Genomic DNA, 14406 nt, shown 5'->3' on the forward strand with positions numbered 1-14406 from the left:
TGTGTGTGTGTGTGTGTGTGTGTCTGTATACATGTTTAACCTGTGAATAAAGATATGCTCCGTTTAGATCGGTATTGCTTAAGAAGGGGCTTTTTGGACACAAGGATTGGATGCTGCTCTGTGTGTGTGTATATTTGTGTGTGTGGGTGTGTGTGTGTGGATGAGAGGGTTGGGGAGTGGGTTAGTGCAGGTGGTGGGGTAGGTTGGGGTTGTTATCCATGTGTTCATAGTATTGTGGAATGTGTAAGCCAGTAAGCAGACTGTAGCTTTAGGCTGCAAATCACTTCAGTCTTCTTTGCCTTAATCCGTGTCACATCTGTGCCATTTTTTTCTTGTACTTCCAGCATGGCACAGTTGGCGAAGTCGACCCAGCCACCCTGGAAATATGTTGTTTAACCACCTCAGTTTCTACGTTTACTCTGTAGCGAAGTCAGCTTCTGGCTTCTTTCATAGTCATGTGGCTCTGTGTGTTGGGGTGGGGTGGGGGTATTGGGGGGGGGTCTGTAGGATTTTTGTTGCAGTGAGTGTGATGAATGAAGATGCTCTAAAATAGGAACTGTATCCTGTGTGTGTTTTTATTGTAATCTGTTAAGTGTCTCTCAGTGTGGAGGCCCAAGCTTTGATCCTGCTTAGCTTGACCAGACTGAGCAAATCTGCGTTAATCCTCCCAGTGCTATCCCTTACACACACACACACACACACACACAAAAACACAACCTTGAGCTGACCCAGCTACCTACATAGATTTCTACTTCTTCTTTCACTGAAATGTTACACTGTCAGTCAAGTGGCTTTGGTAATCAGTGGTGTAAAAATGTAAACAACTTAAAAAGTTGTAATTCTGCTATATTTTGCTCAAGTCACTGTATTTGTGGAATTGTGCATACTCCCCCCCCCCCCCCATCCATGGAGTCTCCTCCAGCTTCTTGGGTTTCCTTTTACCTCCCAAACAACATCCTAGTCAAGTGGATGAGTGTGTGAAAGGGTTTAGATGTGAAGGCCGGGAGTAGACAGGCGTCTCACACTCGGTGTTCTGGGATTAGTCTCCGAATTCGCTGCGACATCGAGCAGGATAAAGTGCTTACTGAAGTTGGAAGAGTCCCATTTTGTGTTATGGGTGTACAAACTTTTGCTCTTTACTTTAATATTATATAATAATAGTAAAACTCTGAACTTAAAATTTGTCGCTCAAGATCCTGATTTCACTGGTTAATGGTTTCAGATCAGCAGTATTTTGGGGCACTGGAAACCAAACCCAGTTGGAAGTTCCATAACCAGCAGTGGTTCATTTTTAATCAGAAACTCTCTCTCTCTTTCTTTCTCTGTGTCTCTCTCTCTCTCTCTCTCTCTCTCTCTCTCTCTCTTTCTTTCTTTCTTTCTTTCTTTCTCTCTTTCTCTCTTTCTTTCTTTCTTTCTTTCTTTCTCTCTCTGTGTCTCTCTCTGTGTCTCTCCCTCTCTTTCTCTTTCTCTCTCTCTCGCTCTCATTTTCTCTGTCTGTTCCTCTCTCTCTCTCTTTTTCTCTCTGTTCCTCTCTCTCCCTCTCTCTCTCTCTCTCTCTCTCTCTCTGTCTCTCTCTCTCTCTCTGTCTGTTCCTCTCTCTCTCTCTCTCTCTCTCTCTCTCTCTCTCTCTCTCTCTCTCTGTCTCTCTCTCTCCAGCGAAACATGCAGCCACGGGGAAGCCCACAGTGGAGCCATTTCCTGATGGGACAGAGATGATCATGTTTGGTGTGTTGCAACATATTTATTACCAGTTTTGTGGTGTTTTTGTTGTGAATCAGATGCTTTGTTGTTTCTTTCTGCTTTGCATCATTCGGAGTACAGTTTCAATGACGAACTGAAATGAACTGGAAATGAACTGAATTGAACCGAATAACACAGAACCAGATTTTCACTGCTACTGGATTATTACATATAGATGTAGTTAATAGTTAACATTTATGCTTGATTGGTTTTGTTTTTTTTATAAAACTTTTATCTCATTACAATTATTTTCACAGTCACATTTTTTTGTGGTTGCATTTTTTTTTAGGTTAATTTGTATATTAAGTTTTTTTAATGTCTTAAAGGGATTTATTGACACGATTAAGAAGTGTTTTTTTTTTAATGATGGACAAAGAGCATAGGGAAAATAAACAAGAGTAAAAAGGCAGTCAGTAAAAAGCTCTGATGCATCAGTTATGAGAGCTTTTAGCAACATAAATAATAGGAAATTAAACACACGTCAGAGGAATATCATTCAAAAATGTCGCTCATTAAAAACAAATGATCTCTGAATCATTACGAAACAGTGTATGGAATTAGAAATTAACAAAAAAAAAATAATATAATTGAATTCTTTGGTTTATTTGTAGATACTTCAGTCTGTCTGTAGCATCAGTAAAGCACAAATACTAGTGTACACTGTATTACGGCATGTATTACATTGAAGTGTGTGTTTGTGTGTGTTTGCTTGCTCATTCACAGGTATGGGCTGTTTTTGGGGTGCAGAGAGACGCTTCTGGACTATTCCTGGAGTGTTCTCTACTCAGGTGGGATACGCAGGTGGATTCACCCCCAACCCCACCTACAAGGAGGTGTGTTCAGGTAAGATCACACTCACACACACATGCACACACTCTCTTTCTCCAAAACACACGCAGGCTGAGACATCAGGGTGCGAGACACACTGTGTGAGATGCTTATTCATGGCATTTTCTCTTTCTATCTTTGTCCTTGTGTCTCTCCTATCATCCTAGCAGCTTTCTGCAGTAAAATCCCCCACCCCCCTCTCCCTTCCTACCCTTTTTTCTTCTACCCCATGACCTAGTTGCATGCAGATTCAGCGTGTGAGTCTGTGCATGTGTGTGTATGTGTGTAAGACTGTATGAGTCTGTGTATGTGTCTGTGTGTGTATAAGACTGTTTGAGTCTGTGTGTGTGTGTAAGAAAGACTATGTGAGTGTGTGTGTGTGAATAAGACTGTACAAATCGTGTGTGTGTGTGTATGTGTGTGTAACAAAGACTGTATGCATGTGTGTGTGTGTCAGAAGGACTGTATGAGTCTGTGTGTGAGGAAGAGTGAGCAACAGACAAACTGTGTGTGTGTGTGTTTGACTGTATGTTCGCTGTCTGCTTTTGCAGTGTGTCATCACATCCTCTACAGATGTTGTAAAGCGGTATACGGTTGAAAAACTTCCTATGAATAGAGAACATGTGAGGATGTTAAATGCTCCCTGCTCTGCAGGTCAGACGGGTCACACAGAGGTGGTGCGAGTGATCTACACTCCTAAAGACGTAGGCCTGGGGAAACTGTTGAAGGTGTTCTGGGAGAGCCATAACCCCACTCAAGGTAACACACACACATGTGCTTGCATCTAAACATGTCCCCTCGATTAAACGTGCATGTGCAAAACAGTCTCTTGAGATATGTATGTACTTTGGGAAAGGTCTCAGGAGGTAGAAGCAGACAACAGATTGTGTTAATGTGTCTGACTTTGGAGATATGAAATACACCATGGGTATGCGTTATCATGGGTTTTCATGCCCACTGGGTGCATTTAGCATCTTCCATCTGCAGTGAAAGAAGCCATATGACAAAGGGTGTGTGTGTGTGTGTGTGTGTGTGTTACTGCATCTTTGCAGCTGAGACCCAATAAGAGATGAAGAACGATAAGCAAAGCAGCCCTCGAAAAAACTGCCACTTTTAAACAAAAACGCTCTGCATCACAAAAGTCATAAAATCAAATCTGCCTTTTTAGATTCTCTGTCTACAGCAAAACCACACACACACACACACACACATCACTTACCCATCTCTTTTCCACTTTCTTCCTTTTACCCCCATGATATTTCACCCCGTCTCTCCTGCTTGCACCGTGTTCGGGGGTTTTTTTTTGTTTGTTTTGTTTTGTTTTTCTGTCATGTGACAGGAAGAATATAACATCCTGTTAGTCATCATCCAGAAACGCACAGAGATACGCACGAGATATCGAGGACGGAAAGAGAGGATAAATAAAGGAAAATGGAAAAGGGTTCAGCAGAGGTGCCGATATCAACAGTTTAGCCATCACATTTATTGTTTCTGTACACGTACTAAAGAGATCCATTGAAAATGTTTCTGCTTTTTAAAATGAAGCAGCAGTCAGAATAAAATTCACCTGGAAGAAAAGCAGATTCCCTGAAGAGGTACGGACGTGAAAGACACACGTCGTGTATTAATCTGACTCACTCTGACTCGCATTGGGTGAATTTTGTCCTCCGTTGGTCTTGTGGGCCAGTAGAAACCAAGAACTCGGTACAGTGAGCTCTTTGTTTTGTAAAAATCGAAGGTGCTGCTAATTATGAAAGGAAATGAAATACACTTCTCAAGTGGTGTAAGAGAAGGTGATATTTTATTAAACAATTCCAAACACAAATCCAAAAACAAGGTTATTGAGAGTCAAACACACACACACACAATTCTAGAGGAGCTTTACAGAACATAAGACATACAGAACAAAAAAATTCAAGATTAATATTAGACTAGTATTTACATTTATTTCTATTAATCCCTAATGAGCAAGCCTGAGGTGACTTTGGCAAGAAAAACTCCCATGGATGGTAAGAGGAAGAAACCTTGAGAGGAACCAGACTCAAAAGGGAACCTCATCCTCATTTGGGTGACACCAGAGAGTGTGATTATAAATTATTATAAACACCAGAGAGTGTGATTATAAATAATGTCCTTTCTACAGTCAGTTGGAATCGCATAACCAGGAGCTCTTGAGCAACTCATAAATTAGCCCAGCATCATTATAGATTCTACACCAGCTCCTCCATGCCCGAAGCCTTCAAATGCTCAGTGATGGAGATGCAGCATATGTAGAGTGTTATTTAGTGTATTGATTAGGAGGTTGTTGTCCTCAAAGTCCACATGGGGTTGGCATCTTCTCTTCGAATGTCTGAAAACTTCATGAAACAGAATCCAACTGGAGCTGGTACATCTCTAGATGCCTCGGGATCCTCGCAGCGTTGGCTTCTTCTCAGTGAAGGTCCGAAATCTTCATGAAGCGGAACACAGCTGGAGCTGGCACAGTCTAGATGCCTCGGGATGGGTAGAAAACTTCATCAACTGAAAACACCAAATGTGGAATGTTGGACACTTCGTTCACTCAACATTTGCAGCTTTATTTAAGTAGCAGAAGATAGACGGAGCTACTGAAAGTTTTCAAGATGGCAGAAGGCACTCTGGTGGATGAGACACTTTAGAAATGTCTTTTAAATTGGCTCATGGTGTGTGATTTTATTTTCAATTCAATTTTCTGCTTAGGCCAGCAGCGTCACGTGACGTGTATTTGACGTCATTTGCCCTGGCCTGGGAAAAGGCTTATACTTCCTGTTAGTGTTCCATTTCAGATGATTTTACTTTTTTAAAATTCATACTCTAGAGGGTGCATAGTGAAAGTGCATATAGTTTAGTCATTTGGGACACAGCTATAAAACCATCAGGACCTAAATAAAAAAAAAAATTAATCACAGTGGTAATGAGGCAGTAGTGGTGGATGCTGAGAAATGTGCTTTGACCCATTTCACCTACTTATACTTTGCGCAATACGTATTCTTTTTGTGAGGAACAAGTGCATACTTTTGAGAGTTTAGCAAAAAGTAAAAGCATGTACAAGAACTGGGACATACAGGTAACGGGAGAGAACGTTGTTGCCTGGTTACGCACCCTAGGGGATGTGGTAGATTAGTGTAAGGTGTTGGACTACTGATCTAAAGGTTGTGAGTTTGAATCCCAGGACCAACCAGCTGCCACATCTGGGCCCCTGAGCAAGGCCCTTAACCCTTAATTATTTATTGGTATAAAATTAGGTAAAAAAATGTAGGTCACTCTGGATAAAGGCATCTGCCAAATGCCATAAATGTAACCTTTGTGTTGCATTTCAGGTTTTCTTAATGATAATAATATCATTATTAACTATGTAATTTAACTACATATTTAAACTATATAATTTAATTACAGGCGATACGGTGGCTTAGTGGTTAGCATGTTCACCTCACACCTCCTGGGTTCGAGTCTCACTCCTGCTCACTGTGTGTGTGTGTGTGTGTGTGTGGAGTTTGCATGTTCTCCCCGTGCTTGGTGGGTTTCCTCCGGGTGCTCTGGTTTCCTCCCCATGCTTCTAGGCTGATTGGAGTCTCTAAATTGCCCGTAGCGTGTGATTGAGTGTGTGTGTGTGTGTGTGCCTGGTGTGTATCCTGCCTTGATACCCTGAGATAGGCACAGGCTCCCGGTGACCCGAGGATAGATCGGATAAGCGGTACAGACAATGAAATGAAATTTAACTACATATTTTAATTATATAATTTAATTAATTATTCCCTTTATTTATTTTTCCACATTTCCGCCATTTAGGTTCAAGGTTGAATTTGTTGAAGCAAACCCTTCTCATGTTGATGTTGTCATAGACCAACCTGGTGCCTTATTCAAATACTCATTTCAACATACTATGATTTAGGACACTAATTCTAATCTCGGATATTATTTAGGACGGATATGAGGCGAATTGGGACGTGTCAACAGAATCCAAGGCGGTCATTTGGTGAAGCAGCTCTGTCATTACAGTAGACCCTCACACATTCCTATAAAAAAAAAAGTGTATCTACTGACATGTCCTAGGATTTTTTTGGGGGAAAAAAACAACATTTTATGACTACTAGAATATTTTTTGATAGGAATGTTAACACCTCTGGGATCCGTGAAACATAAGTAAAATACTGGTGAGTTTGCCCTGCAGGAGTGTTGCTGTGAGAGCCGGACCAAATTTAGTTTCTTGGCTCAAGTTCCAGGAAACATCGTCTTACTCAAAGTCAGCGATCGGTCAAACACAAGGTTCACAGACTCCCTACCCGCCTTTTAAAGACCAGCGCTTATCTAACAAGTGATTATCAAAGCTTATTTTCTACCAGAGATTGTTTGGTATGTCAGAAAACGTCAGAGGAGTGCATTTCGTTTGTGCTTCTGTAGGAATGCCATGCTGCTCGCGGCGACGGCAAGAAAAAGCTTGAAGTGTGAAATTGCAAGCGCAGCTGGTTTAAAAGAAGAAAAAAACCACTTTCTTGTTAATATCATATTCCCACAGCAGAGCAGAAGCAATATGAAACAACATTCAATCTCGACCTCCTCGGCCAAGTACCAAAATGTCTTATGTGGTGTTTTTCACAGTCACGGTGCAGTGGAAACACAAACTAGGAGCTATGTATTTCTCAATCAGGAGAGTTTGGGATGTTCCAGACCCTCAGGGCAAACCATACCCTATAACATATAACTTTGTGTCTCGATCTCACACTTTATCTCACTCCTTCTCTGTGTGAATCTCACTCTGCCGCGTCACATCTCGACTCCTCTGCCGTCTAATCGCACGTCCGATCCGAGTTTGGCAGAGGTGATGAAAGCACCCGGGTTATTTATTTACTCAAATAAAAGTTCAACGTCTTGTGTAACTAAAGCTCCTGGTAAAATTTAAAGCACAACGTCGTACAAATTCTTATTAAAGAGAAGAGAAGGACATGTGTCTTGTTTCACAGACTGATTTTAGTTTCTGGTGCTTCTTTTTCTGAGTTACTAAAGATCGTGAGAGGACATTAGCTGAGGCTAACTAACATTAGCTTTTTATTCATAAGCTCTCAGATGTTAGTCAGGACTAAGAGCCACTACACAGCAATGCAGATCGATTACAGTGATTGCTACTGTATTAGGTCTCGAATTTTTTAGACATTATTGATTATGCTAGAAATTTAGATGAACTTCTTAAAGGTTCCTGATTCCGAAGCAGTTGAAACGGTAGTCCATAGAAAGTAGAGATGCCTGTTCATAAGCATCTAAAATCTGGATTCTTCAGAGTTCTCACCCTGAAAGGCAATATTGTCCTGACTACTTTTCTATTAGGTGATAAAAGAATTCCGTTGTTTATACTGATCGAAAATGCCGATTTCCCTTCTGCCCACAGTTTACTGGTAAAAAGGTTAAAACCCAGTCTGAGGTGCAGTAACTGAGTAATTCTAGTTTGTGAAATCCCACCTCTGGTGTTTGGGGGAAAAAAGAAAGGGTTTTTTATTTTTTGTTCCCTAGATGAACAAAACAAGACTTCAAACACGCAATCTTCAGGCTGTGGTGTCAAAACTCCTTCCTCTATGCCACTATCACGTGCCAGAATCATAAATGTCAGTGTCGGCTCACTGTTCCAAGCTTATTAGTCTCTGGAGATCTGTGCATTGTGTATTTCCACTGCAATTATTATCTACAATAGTAGATACTATAATCTCCAGTTTTTCCCCCTAATCTCTTCGCCAGAGATCAAGTATTTTAATCTCACTGTCTATTAAAAGAGACCCGAATATCAAATATTACACTATCGCCTAAACGAATAGCAATTTAATACCATTTAATGTAAACATTACAAGGAGCATTACATTGTGTGTATATATACAGTAGATATAGAACTTTTATCTTTAACTAAAAGCTGTGAAGGTCCAGTTATGTAAAATTCCTTGCTCACAAACATCTGGATAAGACACAAACTTGATGATTAATGATTAGATCACAACTATAAATGAGATGATTTGAAGGGAACATATAAGATGTCTGATCTGAACTAAAAACAGGCCAATAAATATTTCTCTGTCTACTTGTCTTTGTCCTAGACTCTTTTTTTTTTTTTTGGTTGTCAGTTCCTTAATCGGACCAGAGCGGGTAAATGAAATTTATAGAAAACCTACTATAGACTTAAAAACCTCCTTTTCTTGATGATTTAGCCTTCAGCTAAATAATTTACATAATGCTTTTAATTGGATCAGCAGCGGATCTGATTTTCTTGTTTTAGTCACGGAACTATTGACAATGTATTTTTTATTCTCTTATTGTGATCCGTTGAATGACTTTGATGGGTCAGTAGACTGCTCTCTGAGCTCTGGTGTAGATAATAAGGAGCAAAAGATAGATTTCTCAACATCACTAACAAGCAACCATTAAGTGAAAGCTCTGTGTAACGTCTAACATCCAGGTGGTGAGATTAACTTCATGAACAGTTTTGGGTGTGACGGAAAACGAGTACCGACAGAGCAGAGGGAACAAAACACCAACCGAGGCGAGGACGATGAGCCTTTGAACCTTTGATTGTTGCACATGGGGCTTGGTGTAAGCACATGAGCACAGAACCTCAGCAAAGACTTAATATAAGTTCTACAAGGCCATTAAATCATGCTAAGCAGCTTTGCACGCGAATTCTAAACATGACGCAGTACTATAGCATAACGTCTATTGCAACTTGGTGCTCTTTGATGAGATGAAGCCACCCACGCTTATTAATTATTCATTATCCCGGCATATCCTAGAGGGAGAAATATAGCCTGCAGAAAGTTGCTTGAAGTTAGACTCCTGGAGTTGTGCTCCTGCACCGTGTGAAAATCAGAGCCGGCAGAAAATTCTGTCAAGTCAGGCTTCTGAGATGTGACTAGAAGAGATGTATTTCCTGGCTCTGAAGGTCATTCAGGTCATTAAATATCTGCTAATATTGATTTAGTTTGAAGATGTTTCACTAGAAACCTGAGCGGCTTCATTAGAACCGACCAAGAGCCTCGTGCGCTGTTTTGTGATTGGCTGATTTTAGTGCAGGGACGTGGAAACATCTCTGTAGGCTGTTTCGCCATGCATGCATAACTCGGGATTCATCCGTCTGCATACACTCATGTCATTGCGCTACAGTGTGTGTGTGTGTGTTTTCTCTTATATGTAAGCATTAGTCACTACATTGCATTTAACTTGTTTTGAAATGGAAAAGGCTCACAGGTGTGTGTGTGTGTGTGTGCGCGCGCGTCTGTGCACGAGTGCGTATGTATACACGAGTCTGTTAGTATGTGTATGTATGAGTGTGTGTTTCTTCTCTTTGCCTTACGAGACCTGAGTATTCAGCCGCTGCCTCCCAGTTCAAAGGGTTTTGCTCTCAGCGGCGTGACTTGCAAAGCAGCCAATCACGACTCGGATAGCAACATTGCCAGCCAATCATATGCTCCTAGCACAATCTCCTTCGTAACCCCAATCTCATACCCAGCAACACTTGCTCTGGCAGTGGCTCTAGGCCATACATGACACAAGCACACACGTACCTGGCATATGTTTAGGACATGCATGGACTCTCGTGTCATGGACTGCGGATATATATGACGAATAATACAGGTAGCTAAGTACGTGGGGTGGAGGGGTTAAAGAAGATGTAGCATTTTTGTTGCCCATAGCACAATATGGATAAGTGCAAAACTGCACACACAAGCAACACACACACTCATGACTGTTTCAGCAGATTATTACTTATCTACTTAGAAGGGTACTACCCCCAGCCCCCCGCTCCCACTGGACCCCAAAAGTCTGGCACTTGGTCTGACTAAGATAAGAACATCTTATCTTTCTCCTCTCTTCTTGTCTCTCCCCCTCTCCTCCCCGTTTTCTTCGCTCTCCTTGCTCTACCCCTCCCCAGTCACTGCCACAGCAGTTCTGTCGTTCCAGGATCGTCCGATCCCCGAGGCGGCCTGCTCATCCCCGCGCTCCCCTTTTATCACTTAGTCACTCTGTGCATCTCTTCCCTCCCCCTCTCCGTCATTCTTTCAGCCTCTGTTGAAAAAAAAGGCACGGTGATGTGCTTCTTCTTGCTTCTGTGTTCTGTTTTTTCTTTGCCCAATACTTAGCTTTCTTTGCGCCTTTTTTTTTTTTTTAGGTCATGCAGTATTTACAGAGAGACGTGTGTGTGTGTGTGTGTGAGAGAGAGAGAGAATGAGAGATAGAGAGAGAGAGTTGTTGAGAGAGTGTTGGTTCGGGATGTGAAGAGAAGAAAATGGAGTGCATGCTCTGCTTATCTATCTCCGAGTCCAACTGCTGAGCTGAAGACGGCTTTATTCAGCAAAATTCTGATACTAATACAAATAATCACAAACTGCTGAGCTGTTGTCAGCGTTGTATGTTCCAATAATCAGCCACACGTACAGAAGCTTCTGCTGATCTAGATGCATCTTAATCAGGTCTAAGCAGGTTTAATTTCAAAGCATTACAACTACTGACCTGGAATCAGTGAAGATCAGAGCTTCGTAGCTGCTGATCTGAAGGCAGCATCGTTTATTAAAAGGAATTATCACTCATTTCTTCCTGCCAATCTGGAGTCAGACTGATTCCATAAGAGCTTTAATATGATGAAAGCATTGAAACAGCCAGCGTAGAGGCAGGTCACATTCAGCCGTGCGTGTTATTAGAGCTCTATAACTGCTGATCTGGAGTCAGTGGTATTTAATGAGGCTTTAATCCCTAAACTTCTAGCCTCTGCAGATAAGAAAAGTGTGTACTGTAGGTGTCATCTGCATACAAGATTATTTTAAAGAGTTAAACATAACGTTAACTTAAGCATTTTTAAACTGAAGATTTCAGTGCGAAACAGATCACTCCACGATCGTTGAGCATGGGAAAGAGAGCAGATTACTGGCGAATATTATTTTCCCCCACAGCTGCACATGCACAGTGAGGTGTTTAGATGAGAGATACAGAAGAGACTCGTGAATAATGCAAAATATGCTCGGAGATTTCAGCTTGTCCTTAACATCAATGCGCCTGATGACTTAAGAACTGTTCATATGGCTAGGATTTCTGGACATATGTCCGTTAAAAGGACATTTTTTGCACTTGATTGTCTGTGGATCACATGACCATATCAAGTCTTCAGGCTTTTATCTGTGCTAAAAGCTCAGTAACCTGCCTGAAAAACGTCTTCTATATTTTATTGTTCTGTCTTTTGAACATGGACAATTCTTGCTTCTGTTCCTTGTACAATCTTCTTTTCCTGGAGGATATCAAGTCAAGATCAAGCCAAGCAGCTTTTATTGTCATTTCAGCTATATATATAGCTGATACAGTACACAGTGAAATGAAACAACATTTTTCCAGGACCACGGTGCTACATAAAACAACACAGAGCTACATGAAACAAAAAACAACACGGAGCTAAGGACTGAGAGTACATTGTCCGAGCCTTATAAAGTGCATAGTGTGCAACCTAGTGATAACGGCACTTTATAAGACAAAATACTAAGACAATATTTCACTAAGACAAAATAAATAACAGGATCTTCACAAGCATGACCGATTCGGACAAAATCCCAGACAGATTAAAATATCCGCTATCACTTGCATAAGTGTAAGACCAGTCCTGATCCGAAGTTTAGATTTTTGATTTTAGTGTCCAGCTGATCTGGAGTCAGCTTTGTATTAATACGTTATTTATTTTATTTTATTTTATTTTATTTTATTTTATTTGCAGTGTGAGTAATTTGTGTGAAATGTTTTATTTACACATATATATATTTACACACACAGTTCTTATTTGTATTATTATTTTTAAATTTTATTTTTATTTTTATATTTTATAAATATAAAACACACACACACACATATATATATATATATGTAAGACCAGTCCGATCCGAAGTTTAGATTTTTGATCTTGGTGTCCAGCTGATCTGGTTTCAGCTTTGTTTTAATACGTTATTGATATCAAATTCAGATATTAGTGTTTTCTATCTGCAGCCTGCTTCACAGTTCTAGGTTTTTTCAATGTCCTTAACTTTCGTATTTTCTTTATATACATGTTAGCGGATTCTAATTGCGAAATATATTATGTCTATTATATGAAATTTCTAATAAAAGCTCACAGCTTTGATACATTACTGTTAGAACTTGCCTTGGAGAATAGGAAAACAAACGTACCATGATTAATTAGTCCGTTTTTAATCACAACACTGCCATGGCTTATCAAAACACTTAGAAAAATAATTAAAATTGGGATTTTTTTTCCCTCTCATTTGCATGTTACAGGCCTGCAGTATTTGTACTGTGAAGGATCTTGATTCTAAATGATTAAGATGTATATTAATGTATACAGTATATAGATTGCAGTAAGTTTATTTTTATATCGCGTATACGACTCGTATCGAGTGTAATTAATAAAGCGCATGCGATTTGCAGTCTAAGCATGTGGCAGTGTTATTAATCCAAGTCTTATATCATGTGCATGTTTCGCAGGTGAATTCTGTGGGTTTATGGGCTCCCCCCCCCACCCAATCATAAGATTTTGCTTTTGTAACTCAGTTCAAGAACCTAACACTTTAAATCTTGCTCGTTTTTATCCGGACGTCGGATTTTATTTCAGTTCAACGAGTTCAGTTGCAGCATATTGTCTATCAGCACAACCCCCACCGAGTGAGACAAAAAAACAAAACAAAAAAGGGACGCCCCGGTTCTAAAATAAGAACCCCCCACCTTCATTTTGGCGGGGTGCAGCTTGCAGTCGGCACGTGCCTCATGAGGGGTGACCCTCGACCTTTGTCCCTCCCCCTTACGGCGAGGTTGAAAAAGGCGGAGTCATTACGGTGTGTCAGTCACTCAAGCTCAGAGAGGCAGTCAGAGCTAATTTATGGAGATTGGATATGGAGAGAGAGAGCGTGTGTGTGTTTTAAGTGGTAAAGTAATGCATTCAATCAAGCAGCGAGACAAAGAGAGAGGGAGGAAGTGATGGAGTAATAGAGCAGACATTTCAGCCGAAGATGGAGGAAGTCACGGGGAGTGAGGGTGGAGGAGGACGGATAGGTGGCGTGGTAGCTGAATCGACACCTTTAAAGTAGCTGTAATGTATGAGAGTTACAGTGTGTGTTTCTCACACTGAAGGTCAAGATGTGAACAGTGAGACAGATTTATAACAAGTGGAAGTGTATATATCATGGATTGTTATGTATATGTGTTTGTACACTAGAAATGGCACCAGGCCAGTGATGAGGATCGGCATTAGGCCAAGATGTTCCAGTGCCAAGGTCCTGTGGATTAGATTAGATTTGGAAATAATTTTTTATTTTTTTTTTGGGGGGGAACAGGAAATGTTCACACATTTTGGTTAGGATGCTTTTATTTTATTTTATTTTATTTTATTTTATTTTATTTTATTTTATTTTATTATTTTATTTTATTTTATTTGCAGTGTGAGTAATTTGTGATAATGAATTTTTACACACTATTTTTATTTGTATTATTATTTTTAAATTTTATTTTGATATTTTATTATATTTATATATATATATATATATATATATATATATATATATATATATATATATTTATATATATATATATATATATATATATATATATATATATATATAAATATATATATATATAGGTCATGGTTTTAGCTATAGATTATTCTTGTATATATTTAAATGCTTCAGTTTAAAAAATTTATACTCAAAGTTTCAGTATCATTATCGATATTGGGGGAAAAAGATTAGAATTATCTCTAATAAACACACATACATACTCACCTATATATACACAGACATCTGTATGTAGATAGATGATTGT

At 39.8% G+C, this 14406-nt stretch overlaps 1 protein-coding gene across 1 annotated transcript in view; it reads left to right on the top strand.

Annotated features, from left to right (window-relative positions):
- The window catches only part of msrab (methionine sulfoxide reductase Ab), a 40716-nt gene that overhangs the window by 12178 nt on the left and 14132 nt on the right, over nucleotides 1–14406 (top strand). The window contains exons 2-4 of the mRNA XM_058399536.1: nucleotides 1657–1725; nucleotides 2464–2583; nucleotides 3223–3327. Of these exons, the coding sequence (XP_058255519.1) occupies nucleotides 1657–1725; nucleotides 2464–2583; nucleotides 3223–3327 (294 nt within the window). The remainder of the gene's footprint in view (nucleotides 1–1656; nucleotides 1726–2463; nucleotides 2584–3222; nucleotides 3328–14406) is intronic.

Source organism: Hemibagrus wyckioides, linkage group LG09 (assembly GCF_019097595.1).
Source record: "Hemibagrus wyckioides isolate EC202008001 linkage group LG09, SWU_Hwy_1.0, whole genome shotgun sequence".
Classification (NCBI taxonomy): Eukaryota; Metazoa; Chordata; class Actinopteri; order Siluriformes; family Bagridae; genus Hemibagrus; species Hemibagrus wyckioides.